We start from the raw sequence: 18,453 nt of genomic DNA, 5'->3' as shown, positions 1-18,453 counted from the left end.
ACCACTGTTGTTTGTGATATACATAAATGATTTGGAGGAAAGTATAGGTAGTCTGATTAGCAAGTTTGCAGACGACACTAAGATTGGTGGAGTAGCAGATAGTGAAGGGGACTGTCAGAGAATACAGCAGAATATAGATAGACTGGAGAGTTGGGCAGAAAAATGGCAGATGGAGTTCAATCTGGGCAAATGCGAGGTGACGCATTTTGGAAGATCCAATTCAAGAGTGAACTATACAGTAAATGGAAAAGTCCTGGGGAAAATTGATGTACAGAGAGATTTGGGTGTTCAGGTCCATTGTTCCCTGAAGGTGGCAACGCAGGTCAATAGAGTGGTCAAGAAGGCATACGGCATGCTTTCCTTCATCGGACGGGGTATTGAGTACAAGGGTTGGCAGGTCGTGTTACAGTTGTATATGACTTTGGTTCGGCCACATTTGGAATACTGCGTGCAGTTCTGGTCGCCACATTACCAAAAGGATGTAGATGCTTTGGAGAGGGTGCAGAGGAGGTTCACCAGGATGTTGCCTGGTATGGAGGGCACTAGCTGTGAAGAGAGCTTGAGTAGATTAGGATTATTTTCATTAGAAAGACGGAGGTTGAGGGGGGACCTGATTGAGGTGTACAAAATCATGAGAGGTATAGACAGGGTGGATAGCAAGAAGCTTTTTCCCCAGAGTGGGGGATTCAATTACTAGGGATCATGAGTTCAAAGTGAGAGGGGAAAAGTTTAGGGGGGATATGCGTGGAAAGTTCTTTACGCAGAGGGTGGTGGGTGCCTGGAACGCGTTGCCAGCGGAGGTGGTAGACGCGGGCACGATAGCGTCTTTTAAGATGTATCTAGACAGATACATGAATGGGCAGGAAGCAAAGAGATACAGACCCTTAGAAAATAGGCGACAGGTTTAGATAGAGGATCTGGATCGGCGCAGGCTTGGAGGGCCAAAGGCCCTGTTCCTGTGCTGTAATTTTCTTTGTTCTTTGTTGGATATGTTGTGGGAATTGAGTATTCTTTTGTGATTTTCATATCTAATTTTGTTTTTTTTGACTAATACAATTTCTGCATTAGCAATTTTGACAGTATTATGAGTGCTTCCTTTTCTGGTTAAATTATGAGGATTTGTGTTTTAAAACTGGAAAAAGATTCCATAGATGCTGGCATGTTGTGTTTTTTTAAGAAGAGGTCATCAGAAGGTCTTTTGGACTTGGCTTGTAAACAGTTACTGGAGGGCACCTGTTTTCAGATAAATACCCATCAGGGGGCTTTTTTGACTTGGGGAAGATGTTTACAGAGAAGTGACAGGTCAAGATTTATAGGGGTCAGGAGGCTTGACTCCTGAATTTTTTGTTCCACTTTGGACAGGCACTTGGGATATGGACAATGGTTTGAAAAGGAGTTAAAGAATCAACCTGCCAAGGACAGAACTCAAATCAGCCTGTACCACCTCTTTGAAAAGCCTACCAGTTTTTCCATCTCTTTGAGAAGCTAGTGTAAGAAACTGCCTGAAACACCTGTTGCTGCAGTTTTCCTGGAAAGCCTGCCCAAACTGATCTTCAGCATCGCCTGAAAAGAACTGTTCTGGGAAGATCCCAGTGACAGCCGTCTACACATATTTGGGATGGCAAATCAAAACAAAGGACATCTGACATCTTTCCATATTTTTCTTTCTTAAAGAATTAGCTAGTATTTGGCCAAAGTATTCTTTTTTTGTCTGTTTCTTTTGTAATAGAGCTCTAAAGAGAAAATCTCTTTTTTTCGGTTAACCGGTGTATGTGTGTGTGTGAGAGGGGCTAAGGTAAAAAGGGAACTTTTTTATTTCAATCTGTGTGTTAATGTTTTGCTTAGTTACTGGTTAAGACATGTTTTATAATAAACTGATAATTTTGTTCTTTATTAAAGAAACCTGTTTGGTGTATTTTATTGTGGGACAAAAATAGAGTCTATGATTGCCTGTATCGGTAACCGGGGAAAAAATTAAATATATGGTGTGACCTGTGGCGAAGTGGAACTAGAAAAACAGTGCACTCCTCCCACCTCGGTCGTAACAACAGCTAATAATTTATGGCCTTGTTTTTTTTTGTTAATTTCTTATTTCTTTCTTAGCTGGTCTGTCATTTGCATCTTTGTAGCAATGAAACAACAAAGATATTCCCCACCGTTTTATGCCTTTGAGTGGTTGACGTACCTGTGAAAATTTTCAGAAAATAATCATCAAAAATGACACTTGCTCAGTTTTTCCTCAAACTCTCACTCCAGGAATCTATTTGCACTTTGTGCATTCTGATTGAAATTAGAAAGAAGGCTGGCTGTAAAATTGGAAAGAAAGAACACAGGAAGTTATTTGATTCCTCATCCAATGAATCCTCCAATTATAATCTTATTAATTATTGAAGGATTGCATGTACTTACGTGATAAACGTTTCGTATATCATTTTATGAAGGATGGGTCCCGTTGCTTCTCACTGCTGGAGATAATATGACGTATTGTTGTGTACCTGATTGTGTTTTACTTTAAATGTATTTAAACACAAATAATTCTACCTTGTGATAAATGTAAAATTAGCTACAGTTCTTGTTTCCTGACCCTTGTGTTGTGAGGCAAAGTTAAAACTCTCGGGTGGATTATAGAAATAATGATTTCTAACCAGCTGGTGTTCCATGAACAGCCTGAGCTTTTCATTTGAAGGGAATTTTCAGCTGTAAACTCTTAACACAGAAATGTTTGGGTATAATTTACTTTTTAATAGACCACATCCGGCTTTTTTGTTTTGAATATTCTGATTACAATCCTGTAACTCGCTCATGGAAAGTTTAAGTTATAGATGTCCTTGAGGATAGGATCTTGGACAAGTGTGATGGTCTGTATAATTGAATACTCAAGGTTAGATCAGACTGGGACAGAAATCTGTTAGACTGAATCGCTACCATTTTAGTGTCCTGCATTTTTTCTGACGTCACTTCCATTGGAAGTACCTGCCCAAAGAGGGTCAAGCTTATTTTGGCAAGCCAATGATTATGTGATGACATCATATGTTCCATTTTTATAGAATCATATGGTTACAGCACAAGAGGAGGCCATTTGGCCCATCGTGTCCATGCCAGATCTCTGCAAGAGCAGCTCACCTAGTCCCACTTCTCTGCCTTTTCCCCATACCCCTGCAAATGTTTTCTCTTCAGATAGTTATCTAGTTCTCTTTTGAAGGCCTTGATTGAATCTGCCTCCACCACACACTCAGGCAGTGCATTCTAGATCTTAACCACTCGCAACATAAAAAGGTTGTTCCACATGTCACCGTTGCTTCTTTTGCCAATCACCTTAAATCGGTGTCCTCTATTTTGGATCCTTCGGCCATTGAGAACAGTTTCTCCATATCTACTCTGTCCAGATCCCCCATGATTTTGAACACCTCTATAAAATCTCTTCATCTTCCCTTCTCCAAGGAGGTCAGATTCAGCTTCTCCAACCTATCCAAGTAGGTGAAGTTCCTCATCTGACATTACCATTTCCATCATGCAGGTTGTAAGTAAATTTGAAGAGAAGGACGGTGCTCAAGGGCATGCTGATGAGCAGCAGTAGCATAAAGATGGCACACGAGGCAATGCTTTAAGGTTATTACGACTAGGTGAGGCAGGAGTCTACAGCTGTCCCTCGGCCTTTTCCTGGTTTGGCCGTAACAGGGTTTAATTTTTAAAATACCCTGTTTTTAGCTTCCCCTCAGTGAGTCGTTGCTCATTGCTCTCTAATTGTAATTGCAAAGAAATCAACCTGACAGGTTTCATCAGATTTAAACAAGAAGTTTATTAACCTTAAAACTCTAACTCAGTTAAAACTAAGAATACGCGATGTGACCACGCTGGCATGCATACGTGATAAACACGCACACAAATAGAGATAGAGGAAGAGAAAGAATTAAGAGGGAAAGGTTTTAAGTAATAGATGGAATTCAGTTCCTGGCTCTGGGTTGGATGTAAAGTCTTTGATTGAAGTTAAGTCTTGCAGTTCTTGTTGGGGCCCAGTGCACACTTTTAAACTTGTTTAGCTGGTACCAGAAGGCTGCAGGAGTCTTCTGTGTTGAGGCTTGAGTTACTTCTGTGGGTCTCTGGAACTTCGCTTGAGGGAGAGAGAGGGAGTGCCCTCTTGACGTTCAATTGCAGTCTCTTCCCAAAACTGTTCTCTATTGGGCACAATTCAAGAAACCCCAAGTTGGCCAGCAGGTTAATCATGTAACTAGTTCCTTGTTTGGAGCAGCCTCGCCTGTGAGATTTGTGGATTCCTCCAAGCTTACCATGCTCACTCATGGGGGGTCGGTGGGGGGAGGTGGAATGCTAGCTCAATGACTCTCAATGTCTCTTGATCATCACTATTGACAAAACCCATCTGGCTAATTGAATGGGAGTACTCCCATTGTCTCTCCATGCCACTGTCTTTTAGAACACAAATGTGTAGCCATCTTTTCAGTCACTGTTCTGTGGTCTTTTAAAGCAAGTTTGTTCAATGTCCAGTAACAGTTCAAAAATAATGTTCCATATGATGAAATTAATATGTCTCATTTTGGCAGGTGTGGTTTCCATCACAAGGGTTACAAGTTTAGATGATTATTTTTGAGATATACAGTATGCCTAATAAGTAAGTAATTGAAATATAACAGAAAATGCTGGAAATACTCAGCAGCATCTGTAGAGAGAGGAGAAAAAATAGTTAACCTTCCAGGTTGATGACCTTTAAGTATAGGTGTTAGCCCTGGCTCAGTGGTAGCTCTCTTGCTTCTCAAATCAGAAAGTTGTGGGATCAAATCTCACTCTAGAGACTTGAGCACATAACTTTAGGTTGACTCTCCAGTGCAGCACTAAGGGAGTGCTGCACTGTTGCAGATGTCGTCTTTCAGATTAGACATTAAACCGAGGCCTTGTCTGCTCTCTGTGATGGATGTAAATAATACTGCAACACTATTTTCAAGAAGACTTCTCTCTAGTGACCTAGTCAATGCTTATCCTTCAACCAACTTCACTAAAACAGATTACCTGGTTATCACTTTGCTATTTGTGTGACCTTGCTATGTTCAAATTGGCCATTGCTTTTCCTTTATTACAACAGTGACTACACTTCAAAAGTACTTCATTGGCTGTAAAGTGTTTGGACTTCTTGAGGTCATTAAATGTGCTCTCTCAATGCAAGTTTTTCTTTTTAGTTTAGTTTAGTTTTTTTAGTTTAGAGATACAGCACTGAAACAGGCCCTTCGGCCCACCGAGTCTGTGCCGACCATCAACCACCCATTTATACTAATCCTACACTAATTCCATATTCCTACCACATCCCCACCTGTCCCTATATTTCCCTACCACCTACCTATACTAGGGGCAATTTATAATGGCCAATTTACCTACCAACCTGCAAGTCTTTGGCATGTGGGAGGAAACCGGAGCACCCGGAGGAAACCCACGCAGACACAGGGAGAACTTGCAAACTCCACACAGGCAGTACCCAGAATTGAACCCGGGTCGCTGGAGCTGTGAGGCTGCAGTGCTAACCACTGCGCCACTGTGCCGCCCCTATAATATAGGGAATTATAATAGAATTTGCAAAGTAGGTAAATAATGGCAGGACTAGGGTAATAACTCTAAATGTAATCAGAAGATCAGTTATTACCTGCTGTGTACTGGAAATAATTGAAGGGGGAATAGGAAGCAGTACTCAGTGGATACATAGGAGATTGACTTTCTGGTATTGCAATGAGGGATCTTCTGATGTCCGTTTTTCTAATTAAGCATGTCAGTTTCCCTATTTCTTTTCTGTTGTTGCTGTCTGATTGCTGCACTCTTGTGCACATTATTTTCCAGCCAGGTGTCTAGATTAATGGACTGTGTCTTAGTTTTCTTTCCTTTGGATGAAGTGGATCAGAGCTTTAGGTTTTCATTTTAAAGCCGTGATTGAATTCTCCACAGAGAAATCTGGCTGAGAATTGATGATATTGATTGACAACACAACTTGCACCTTTAACATTGCAAAATATCCCAAGGCCCTTCACAAAAGAGGATTGGACCCTGAAGAGGAGAGGGGAGGTAACCAAAGGCATGGTTGAGTAGTTAGATTTCGAGGAGGTGGTAAGAAATATGGCATGACAGATGGGTTTTGGAAGGGAATTCCAGAGTGCAGGAACATAATGTCTGAAATCTGTGTTACAAATACTTTCCACATAAGCTATTTTCAGCCCGTTACTCCTCTGATGTTACAGTGGACAGATTGCAGTTGCCAGGAAAAAGACCAGCATGAATGTAAACTGAGTAAAGCTCCCTTTCTGTGCAGGTTGGACCACAAAGAATAAATAGGTAGATGGACAAGAGGCGCGTCTGTTGACTTTGGTTGCAAATACATGTTTTGTATTATCTCAAATATAATCCTTTGATTTCAAAATAATTAATAAATGTTGATTGCAGTATGTATTACATCTAAATATATCGTGCAGAAAAATATTTCTGCTTACTTAGATTTTACTCATCAAATAAAATACGTAATATGCCATGGGAGATAATAGGGCATTAGTTTAGTTCCATGAATGTATCAGGCTTGATTATACTCAGCAGCAATGTCGCACAAGGCTACAACTTAAATCACAAGCGGGAATAAAAGCCTTCAGTAGTTCCCTCCTACAGTGTAAGCTTTATAGATTTATAACTGCAAAAGGTTATCATAGCTAAGTAATTCAGAATATATTTAAACTATTTTGATGGATTAGAAATTGTAGTGTAATGTCACCTTGTTTATAAAGCAAAAATGTCTTTAGGGGTTGCTAATAAAAACTTCAGTCAGGATACTCATACATAAATCACAGTGTAAATTTTATATGATTTATGTTAACATTTTTATTCTGTACGAGTTGTTGAGATATTAGAAGTCAATATAGCTGAAAATAACATGGCATTTGGTCTCTAATCACCATCGCCTTTGGGAATTTAACTCCTGATAACTTCTAAAGTTATATTATACTACTATATAATATAAGTATATTTTATTCATTTCATATATCCAATTTGTAACACTCTATTGGATGCAACTTTTTGATTTGAAATTTATCTACATACATTTGAATCATGTTATGTTCAAAATAGATTTATGCAGCTATGTGACTACCATCGTCTTGTAATGAAGAATTTAGTCTAAACTTTACGCAGGATCTCTAACCCAGTAATACTCGGTCTTATACAGTGTTCTCATAAGCTGCGAGGATGTGGGCTGCACAGCAGCCTGCAAGGTACCACACAGGCCTTGCTCTGTGATAAATAATGCATGTGTGTGGCTGTGCAAAAAAACAATTAGAGACGCTAAAAATAAGGGCCTTATCCTTGAACCCTTCCTTTATTATGACTCCAGGCTTTTCCTTTGCATATCTGCTACGTTATTTTATTTTTGTTCAAATATGTAATGTGCATTTTATAAAAGCAGTCAATCTTTTGTTCCTATTTAGTTGTCTCCAGTGACAGCGAAAGTGAATCCGAGTGCAGTTCGTCTAGTCAAGATGACAAAGTTTCAGCCAGCAGCTCAAAGAATCTCAAGACAAGAAAAGAAAGAGAGGAGTCTGGTAGGAAAATGAAAGGTACAGCAGTCTCCTCCTCTGAATTTGCTTTATCTTCAATTATTAGAAAATGTGCTTCAGTGTAAAATTCTTCCAACTCCTTGTCTGGCAGTCACCTATTCCCCCTCTCCTATGCACACTGAAGCTGCGAGGTGACCAGATTCAGAAGTGTGCTGTCATTGTAACTCTCAGCCTTGCAAATGCACCACAGTGACGCCAGCTGCTGCTCAAGCTCTGAAACCTGCAGCTCGAGCACCTCCATGTGACGACACTCCCTGCACATATGGTTGACAAGGACATGAGAGGCAACCTTGAGTTCCCACATGGCACAGATGTGTATTCAACGGTACTGAGGTGCCCAGCTATGCCTCTTTTTTTAATAGACTGCTAATCAAACTTATCAAAAGAAGTTAAAACTTAAAAACATGAGATTTAAACTTAAAACCTCACACTTTTTAAACCCAGTTTACTTATTCTAGTTCCTCATCATCCATCCTTACCCTAAACCAAATTTAAAACTTGTCTCTGAACTGGACAAAAAAGACGTACTCATCAGTAACCTCATGCTCCCTTACCTCTGGGCTGTCTGATTCAAGCCTGCTTTTGTTCGAGGAAGAAATTACTTAATGTTGACTCACCCAAATTACTCGCCCTCAGAGCTTCTCCTCTGTGCTCCAACTTCATTGTTCCTTTTCTGTTGTGACCTCTACAAACTTAACATTCTCAGTTCTGCTGCTCCTCCCTCTGTGTTGATTGTGATGACACTCTGATATCACTTTTTGATTTTCCCCGTGTTTGTTTTGGTCTGATTTTGCTTATTCTGCTCCCGCTGCACTCAGTCGCTGGTTCTGCTCTCGCTGTGCTCTCAGGTCTCTGCTCCTGCTCCTTCTATCCCCACTGCTCTCTGTCACTAGTCCCGCTGTCGCTGTGCTCTCAGGCCTCCATGGAGCGCTCCTTCTATCCACGCCGCTCTCGGTCACTGGCCCCGTTCTTGCTGTGCTCTCAGGCATCTGCTTTCACTCCTTTATCCTCACTACTCTAGGTCACTGAGCCTGCTTTCACTCAGTGCAGTTTATTAAATTACAAAGGAATGTTCTCATCCTAAGGTTACGATGATGCATTGAGTACCCCTTTAATAATCTATAATACTACCTACTGCATCAGCTAGGCCTACAAAATATAATGAACTGCTTTGCATTGATGTATATATTAACTTACTGCTGTGCAGGCAGTTAATCAGTTTTAAAATTATTTTGGTACTGAGAACTTTGAATACGTTCCTAAAATAGCAAATTTAGCTCTTTATTTTGTTTATCATTACCTAGCTCCCATTTTCTCTCTATTCTTGAAGGTTTAGGGGAGATGTCAGAGGTAGGTTCTTTACACAGAGAGTGGTGGGTGCGTGGAATGCGCTGCCAACGGTGGTAGTAGAAGCAGATACATTAGGGACATTTAAGCGACTCTTGGATAGGTACATGGATGATAGTAGAATGAAGGGTATGTAGGTAATTTGATCTTAGAGTAGGTTAAAGGGTCGGCACAACATCGTGGGCCGAAGGGCCTGTACTGTGCTGTATTGTTCTATGTTCTATGTTAACACATGGTTCTCCTACCATCAACTACAGTGTTAAGTACAGAATGTAGGCAGAATGTACGAAAATCTGACCGCATCACAGCCCCACAGAAATGTGGATCTGTAAATCTGCAGTTGGACGAAGAATTCCTGTATGATCAAACTAAATGTAGAGAGCCAATCCCAGGCTTATCACTCATTGTGATCATGTTTCCACATTTCACATTGATAGAAATATAAGCAAGGGAGCTTGGGGCATAGAGGTCACTTTGCCAAGGCAGAAACTATTTTTAAGGTAAAGCATGAAAATGCCTCGAGGAAATATTGATTTACATCTGTATAGCTACAAGATAGAATCTCATTGAATGTTCTGCTCAAATATTTGAGATGTTTTGTTAGTGTTCCATTCAGAGAAAGCTCAGATGAATAGACACCACTGAGAGTACTGTATGCTGTTCTGATCTCCATATTACAAAAAGATAGAAGCACTGATAGTGCAGAAAAGGTTTACGAGATGATACCAGAACTGAGAGGATATAATTTTCCGGAAAGATTGAACAGGCTGGGGCTAATTTCTCTAGAATAGAAAAGACTCAGATGACCTGAGAGAGGTCTTTAAAATTATGATGCAGTTTGATAGGGTAGATGCAGCGAAGATGTATTCACTTGTGGGTGTGTCCAAAACGAGCGATCATAAATATAAGCTAGTCATTAATAAATTAAGTAAGGAGTTCAGGAAAAAATTCTTCACTCAGAATGGTGAGAGTGTGCACCACATGGAATAGTTGGGGCAAATAGCAGAGATGCATTTAAGGGGAAGCTAAATAAGTACATGAGGAAAAAGGAAAGAGGATATATTGATAGGGTGAGATGAGGTAAGAGGGGGTAAGCTGGGAGGAGGCCCATGTGGAGCATAAATACCAGCGTAGACCTGTTGGAGCAATTGACCTGTTTTGTTTTGTAAAGTTCTATGTAATTTTATGAATAAATATGTGATATGTCATTGAGGTCTCTGTGGGCTGGATTTTGTTCCCAGCCCTACATCAGGTCCCATGGTGGGGCGGTAAATCACAGCGGCCACCATGGAACCAGACGACGGGATTGCTGGGCCCGATCATCCTGGCAGTGGGGAAGATCTGTGGTGGCCCCTCTGTGACGGGACCCGAGTTAGTATATTTACATTTCATCTTTGCCTGAATTAAGATGTAAACCGCAGCGATCTTGCCTTCAGTTCCAGATCTTTAGCATGACATTCATGCGTCTTCACTTTCCCATCCAGGGAAAGCTGGCGTCACCAAGGTGGGGAAGGGGTGAATTCTGCACTCTGTTGGGTATGGGGGGGCGGGGGGAGGTGGTGGATGGTGGAAGGGTGAAATCTGCGTTATGGTGTGCTGTTTGCAAGGCTGGCCGCCTTTTAAAAATGGCGCCAGCACCTGCTCCTTCAACAGGTGACGCCGTGCACGCCACATGATTGGGGGCTGGTGGAGCGGCCGCTATCAATATGTAAAGTGGCTGCCTGCCTTGTAATCGCTGCGGCATGGGTCCTGTGGGGGAGGCCGCCATGTTCTGCGCCCGCCATCGCTCCTGGCGGTGGGACTACAAAATCCAACCCTGTGTGTACCTATACCTAAGGCTGTACCCCATCCTTTCCTTTCTGCTTCCATTTTATGTTGTTGACAATCGATATTGTTTTTGGGATTGGGTATCTGGAACTCAGGAGAAAAGAGAGTGTTTAATTCTTAAAGGAACATCTAATTGTTTGGGATTCATCGCAGTAGGGATTACATGCAAACAAATGTCATTTGTCGATAGCATCGCAATTATTTTGTGCTTGCTATGTTCAAGATAATTTCCTATAGCCACTGACAGCAAAAAAGAATTTGTGAAGCAAATTATATAATAAATATAGATTTTACAGTTGGAATTCTTTAAGATTCCATGGAGCAACAAAATACATTGGCTGGAATTTTTCATTGGGTGGGAGGCTCTACCCACCAGCTGAAAAGCTGGTGGCGAGCCCACCTCCAAGGGCCTGGGGAGCCAGGCTAGGATTTTTCACTCCCCTGGCCCTTAATCGGGCTCGGGCGGGACTTCCACCTCCTTGAGGCAGGAAATCCCGCCCAATAGAGCTGCTGGCCAGTCAGCGAGCTGGCAGATCCTAGTCCCAGCAACGCCACTGGGAGCGGTGGCCACTGCTGGGACTACACCCAGCCATTGCAAGTGAGGTGAAGGATGGCCGCGGTTTTTAGGGCCTCACCAGGGACAGTCGGCCGGGCCCTGGCAAGACAAGGGGGGTCAGTTAGAGGGGTGGCGTGAATATTGTGTGTCGGGGCTTTGGGGACAGCCCCCCATGGGGCACAGGGTGCCCGATCAGGAGGGCCACCCAGTCTGCAAGAAGGCCACCTGGTTTTACCAGGCGGGGTACTTGAGGCTTTTGTCGTCCGGCCATCGAGAGTAAAATACCAGCAGTGGTGGGAGGGAGCCCTTCAGTGCCAGTTGATTGGCCACGTAAGAGCCTTGATTGGCCTGGGACGGTGGGCCATTTCACGCAGCCACCACCCGATGTAAAATTGCAGTGGGGGCGGTGAATAGCCCCGCACCTCCGCCTCCCCCTCAATTTTATCCCCCTGCCACCAGCCCACTAGTTTGGGGGCCGTAAAATTCCGACCATTATGTCCTTATTAGGTATAAAGAAAATCTTTTGGCAGTATTACACCTATAAGAGTGGCATGCTCATTACTAGGCCAAATGGGCAATTTAATGAGGAGCATTATTAGTTATGTTTAGAATCATGGAATCTTATAGCATAGAAGGTGGCCATTCAGCCTATCATGTCTATGTCAGCTCTTTGAAACTGCTGCCCAATTTAGGCCTGCACTCCAGCTGGATAGTTCTTTTGTTTGGATAGTTTGCAAATATTTTAGGCTAAGGGGCTTGGAGTAGTTACATTAATATAAGATTATCCTCGAGTAGAAAGCTAAGGTTAGAATTTCTAATTGAAGCATGAATGTTTCAGGATAGGATAATGATTTTACCAGTCTCAGTAAAGTCATTCGAAGGGGAAAGTAAACGAACCGTGTTACTTGGCTGCTTTGCTAAAGTAGGACTCTTGGCCGGTCACCTATGATATAATTGATACCTTAAGATTTGTTCACAAGTTTGAAACACCTGACTCTCCTCAAAAAGAGAACTTGAAATTTAGAAATCTAGGGCTGAATTTTTTGGTGGCGAGCTTCAAAAATGGCAGGACGCACGTCCCAGTCTCCCACCATGCTTCCCTGGTCGGGGTGCAGGAGTGCCAGCCACCATCTGTAATATGGGAGTGGGACAGCCGGCGCGACGCGGTAAGCAACTATTCCTTCATTAGCATCTATTAGAATATTTAAATTTTGGCTCCGTCACCAAGCGGCTGGGGTGGGGAGGGCCGCCATGAGGCCTTGCCGGTGCTCGTAATATAGGGCGGGCTCTTCCCGGCGTCGAGGCACATGGAGAGCCTCTCCTGGAGGCATTTTCCATTTCCCCCCCCCCTTGCCACAACCCCTGACGTCGGGGGGCCAATAAAATTCAGCCCATAATTTCGAAGGAGGAAAAGAATAGGAAAATATTTCTGAGAATCCTTTAAATTCAACCCAAGCTGAACACAACAGGAACCATCTAGGGCAAAAGTCGGTTTGATACTTGGCTGTTAAAATGTTATTAGAAGTATTTTTTTTAAAAAATTATGTTCTCCATAAACTGTACGCTGCTGATTTATTGTGTTGCAGTTTCTAGCTATGAGCCAACCAGTAAAACGGGTAACTATCAGTTAACAACTCCTTTATCCAAGAGTCAAACCAGCCTTGGTAGTGAGCGTGGAGGAAGTAGTGCCACAGAAAGCTACGGTGATGATGTCCTTGGTGATGACTACAACAATGACTATGGCAAGAACTCACTAGGTTAGTGCCACATAACTTTCATGCTTTTACCATTAATGATTCTGTAGTTCAGTGGGGATTAAATTTAAATTGTCTAAGGAGAAGTTTAACATTTCAGCAGTGTACAACTTCAATGTGGCATCAGAGATTGTAAGTTTATTCTGAAAGTATAGTTTGAAAAAAAATGCACAATTTGTGAAGGTCACAAGTGAACTGTTTACATGGTATCATTGCTGCAAAAATTTCTACAGCACAAAGCATTTAAATTTACAGTAATCCCTTTTCAACCATTTTATAAATCTATATGTATAACTAATAAGTGTATTGTTGATCTATTTATTTCATATGAAAGAACTTAGGGGGTACCTTTAAGCTGTACTGTAATAATCTATTTGCTAATGGCTGTTTGTGAACATTGAGGTTACTGTTTGGTTCAGTTAACAAATATGAAATTGGCAATTTGAGTATGAACAAAGGGATATTGCAGCTTGAATAAATGGGCAACACTGGAGAAAAAAACAGAACAATCTCAAAACATTTTTGGTTCTAGTTTGAACGTAAACAGTCAGGTTATTAAAGGTGAGAAATGTAAATCCTGAAAAAACTTGTGTTCTCATCAGTGTTGCTGAAAGTCTTAATTTAGATAATGCATTTGGAAACTATTTAACTAAACAGCAATGTAGTATCAGTTTAACAAATAGGCAGTGTTCAGTTGAACACCAAAGGATTATCACAAATGAAGTACAAATGAGGGAGGCTATTTGGCCCATCTAGTTCATTCTTCCATCAAAATCTACAATACTTGCACATTATTAAAGTAGTTCTTGAATGACTCCGGACAAATGTGAGGTAATGCATTTTGGAAGATCTAATGCAGGTGGGAAGTATACAGTAAATGGCAGAACCCTTAGGAGTATTGACAGGCAGAGAGATCTGGGAGTACAGGTCCACAGGTCACTGAAAGTGGCAACGCAGGTGGATAAGGTAGTCAAGAAGACATACGGCATGCTTGCCTTCATTGGTCGGGGCATAGAGTATAAAAATTGGCAAGTCCTGCTGCAGCTGTACAGAACTTTAGTTAGGCCACACTTAGAATATTGCGTGCCAGAAGGACGTGGAAGCTTTGGAGAGGGTACAGAAGAGGTTTACCAGGATGTTGCCTGGTCTGGAGGGTATTAGCTATGAGGAGAGGTTGGATAAACTCGGATTGTTTTCGCTGGAACGATGGAGGTGGAGGGGCGACATGATAGAGGTTTACAAAGTTATGAGCGGCATGGACAGAGTGGATAGTCAGAAGCTTTTTCCCAGGGTGGAAGAGTCAGTTACTAGGGGACATAGGTTTAAGGTGCGAGGGGCAAAGTTTAGAGGGGATGTGTGAGGCAAGTTTTTTACACAGAGGGTGGTGAGTTCCTGGAACTTGCTGCCGGGGGAGGTGGTGGAAGCAGGTACGATAGCGACGTTTAAGAGACATCTTGACAAATACATGAATAAGATGGGAATAGAGGGATATGGCCCCCGGAAGTGCAGAAGGTTTTAGTTTAGACAGGCATCAAGATCGGCGCAGGCTTGGAGGGCCGAATGGCCTGTTCCTGTGCTGTACTGTTCTTTGTTCTTTGTTCTTGACTGTCATGTTTACTGCAATTATTTCATAATATTTCAGAGATTTGGAAGACTGCATTTTAAAATGTACTGAAAATGCATCTGAACTTTATGCCGGTTCTAGTAATACTGAACCATCATATTTGTCTTTCTAACATGTTAAATCAAGCATGTTTGGCAGTTTGACAAAATCATAATGCAAAAGCATAATACTGCAGATGCTGGAAATCTGAAATAAAAACAGAACATGCTGAAAATACTCAGCAGGTGAGGCAGCATCTGTGGAGAGAGAAACTGTGTCCATGACTTTCCATCAGAACTGGAAAAAGTGAGAGATGTAACAGGTTTTAAGCATGTATAGTGGTAGGAAAAGGGAGGACGGGGGTGGGGGGGTGGTGGGGGAAGAACAAAAAGGGAGGCCTATGATAGGATAGAAGAGATTAAACCTCATGAGAGATGATGGTCCAAAACAAAAGGAGATGGTAATGGGATAAGTAGAGAAAAAAGGTGGGTCTAGAGGAGGTGTGAGAGGAAAAGCAGAATTATCACCAACATCTGTCACCCAAAAAAAAGGGGGGCACATTTTATGATCTGAATGGTTGAACTCAATGGACTGGATTTTACCATCATTATTCCTCTGAAACTGACAGTAAATGTTGGAATCTGCATATGAACGATTGATTAGGGAAATCCAAAATTTGCTGCCAGTGATTCTGCTCTTCCCCACAGGGTGCACTGTTGATATACCTGCAGATTGCAATGAAATAGAAATTATGAAACTGATGAGAACTTGCACTTCTATGCTATTAGCCTTACTGTTAAAAACCCTTGAAAAAGTTACACCTTGCTGAATGAGCTGTAACTGGGGTTTTAGTGGCATACTAAGTTCATGATTGCTGGTGAAAAAAAACTTTCTGGCTCTGAAACTCTTATTTTATATTTGCAGAATTTCAAATTTTGCATTTATGATGGAAAAAATCCACATTCCTAAAATGCTTTTTAAAAAGTTTATGATATTTCAGCTTCTACTTTAATGTAATATGTATTTCCCAATTGAGGCTGATGGTTAGGCCAAATTCGAATTTGGCCTAACCATCAGCCTCAAGAAAACGAACATCATGGGACGGGACGTCAGAAATGCTCCATCCATCAATATCGGCGACCACGCTCTGGAAGTGGTTCAAGAGTTCACCTCCTTAGGCTCAACTATCACCAGTAACCTGTCTCTTGATGCAGAAATCAACAAGCACATGGGAAAGGCTTCCACTGCTATGTCCAGACTGGCCAAGAGAGTGTGGGAAACAAAGGTGACCGCACTGACACGGAACAAAAAAGTCCGAGTGTATCAAGCCTGTGTCCTCAGTACCTTGCTCTACGGCAGCGAGGCCTGGACAACATATGTCAGCCAAGAGCGACGTCTCAATTCATTCCATCTGCGCTGCCTCCGGAGAATCCTTGACATCAGGTGGCAGGACCGCATCTCCAACACAGTAGTCCTCGAGGCGGCCAACATCCCCAGCTTATACACCCTACTGAGTCAGCGGCGCTTGAGATGACTTGGCCATGTGAGCCTCATGGGAGATGGCAGGATCCCCAAGGACACATTGTACAGCGAGCTTGCCACTGGCATCAGACCTACTGGCCATCCATGTCTCCGCTTTAAAGACGTCTGCAAACGCAACATGAAGTCCTGTGACATTGATCACAAGTCGTGGGAGTCAGTTGCCAGCAATCGCCAGAGCTGGCGGGCAGCCATAAAGGCGGGGCAAAAGTGTGGTGAGTCGAAGAGACTTAGCAGTTGGCAGGAAAAAAGACCGAAGCGCAAGGAGAGAGCCAACTGTGTAACAGCCCCGACAACCAATTTTATCTGCAGCACCTGTGGAAGAGTCTGTCACTCGAGTATTGGCCTTTATATCCACTCCAGGCGCTGCTCCACAAACCACTGACCACCTCCAGGCGCTTACCCATTGTCTCCCAAGACAAGGAGAGGCCAAAGAAGAAGAAGAATTCCCAATTATTTATTTTGTTCTCTGTAAAATGATATTAAAAGTAAAGGATTTTACTTCTTTGGTTTGCGGTCTGTGAGAATACTTCAGTGATGATGGCTGCTTACCTTGCTTGCTGCTGGATATCTGGAGATCCCCTTGACTTACGCATGATTTAATCTGCTGTCAGGAAAGGGGAAATCCATGACACAGAGATTGCTCGATCTTTGTTGGTAACCGTGCACGGACTGCGAAATCCAGGCCATTGGGAAAGGGAGGAGATGATTGGAGTAATTGAGGAGTGGACCAAGGTGTTACGGAGGGAATGATCTCTTTGAAATACTGAAAGGGAGGAGAGGGAAAGATGTATTTGGTGGTGGCATCATGCTGAATGACGATGATGCCACCTTCCGTACCAGTGCTCTGATATGTCTTCCTTTTTCCTCAACTAAGGATTTCCTCCATTGTGGTCGACATGTCCATTCCATTTCCTGGAATTCTGCCCTGACACCTTCCCCTCCCTCCCAGAACCACAATAGGGTTTCCTTGGTCTCGCCTTGCACTCCACCAGCCTCATTAGATGGATCATCTTCTGCCATTACCACCAAATACATTTACCCACCCCCTCCTTTCAATATTCTGAATGGATCGTTCCCTCTTTGAGACCCTGGTACATTCCTCCCCTTCCACCAGTAACTTCCCATGAAAGCACAGGTGATGCCCTTTTACCTCTTACTTTTCCACCATTGAAGCCCCCAAATGCTTTTTCCACGTAAAATGGTGACCTTCTTAAAAAAAAAAATTATATTCTTTCAATTTAGTCTACTCTATTTGCTGCTTATGATGTGGTCCCGTCTACATTGGGGAGACCAAACACGTTAGGTGACTGCTTTGCGAAACACCTCCGTACAGTCTGCAAGCCTGATGCTGAGCTTCCAGTTGTCTGTCATTTTAATTTTCTCCCGACTTGCATTCTGACCTCTCTGTCCTTGGCCTCCTGCACTGTTCCAATTAAGTTTAAAGTAAGTTTGAGTACCAGCACCTCATCTTTGAGTTGGCACTCTACAGTTGTCTGGACTCAATTGAGTTCAACAATTTCAAATCATAACCTCGGTCCCCATTTACTTTAGACAGCAGATGTTGGTGATGATTCTGCTATACCCATTTACACCTTTCGAACCATTTTTTTTCTTTACTTTTCCCATCTCCTTTTACTTGTACCGTTACCCCTTTTGTTAATCTCTCCTGCCGTACACCCTATCACAGACCTTTCCATATGTTCATACCCCTACCCATTCCCCCTTTCCCTGCCTCTGTACTTGCTTAACATCTGTTACATTTCTAACTTTTTCCAGTTCTGAATAAAGGTCATTGATCAGAGACATCAACTCTGTTTCTCTCTCCATGGATACTGAGTATTTCCAGCATTTTCCAATGAAATCATAACATTCCCCAAACATGTTTCATTATTATTTTTGAGCTATATCTGTGAGTCTTCTGATTGCTGTTTAAGTGTGCTGAACTCAATTACACATGTTACATGGAAAGGGGGAGTATTTTTTAGCATTGTAATCATTGTGAGAGGAAGATGGCATTTGATGAGGATTATTTCTCTGAAAATCAATGCTTAAAATTATTATTCAGTTTTCTATATAGTTTTTCCATTAAAATAGCTATCGTCATGGAAATTTTTCTTCATGTTCTGTATGTGTTCCTAAAGGTCATTGCATACAGGGTTCCCTCAAATTGTGTAGGCCAGACATGTTCTGCATTCATTAATAAAAATTGCCATCTGATACCATTCTGACCTC

At 42.2% G+C, this 18,453-nt stretch overlaps 1 protein-coding gene across 5 annotated transcripts in view; it reads left to right on the top strand.

Moving 5' to 3' along the window:
* The window catches only part of LOC137346500 (rab effector Noc2-like), a 252,244-nt gene that overhangs the window by 227,054 nt on the left and 6,737 nt on the right, over positions 1-18,453 (top strand). For all 5 annotated transcript variants that reach the window (XM_068009967.1, XM_068009963.1, XM_068009962.1 and 2 more), the window contains 2 exons: positions 7,464-7,592; positions 12,909-13,079. In XM_068009967.1, coding sequence (XP_067866068.1) covers positions 7,464-7,592; positions 12,909-13,079 — 300 coding nt within the window. The remainder of the gene's footprint in view (positions 1-7,463; positions 7,593-12,908; positions 13,080-18,453) is intronic.

The sequence above is a fragment of the Heterodontus francisci genome, chromosome 30 (assembly GCF_036365525.1).
Source record: "Heterodontus francisci isolate sHetFra1 chromosome 30, sHetFra1.hap1, whole genome shotgun sequence".
Classification (NCBI taxonomy): Eukaryota; Metazoa; Chordata; class Chondrichthyes; order Heterodontiformes; family Heterodontidae; genus Heterodontus; species Heterodontus francisci.
This window is presented reverse-complemented; position numbering and strand designations above follow the sequence as displayed.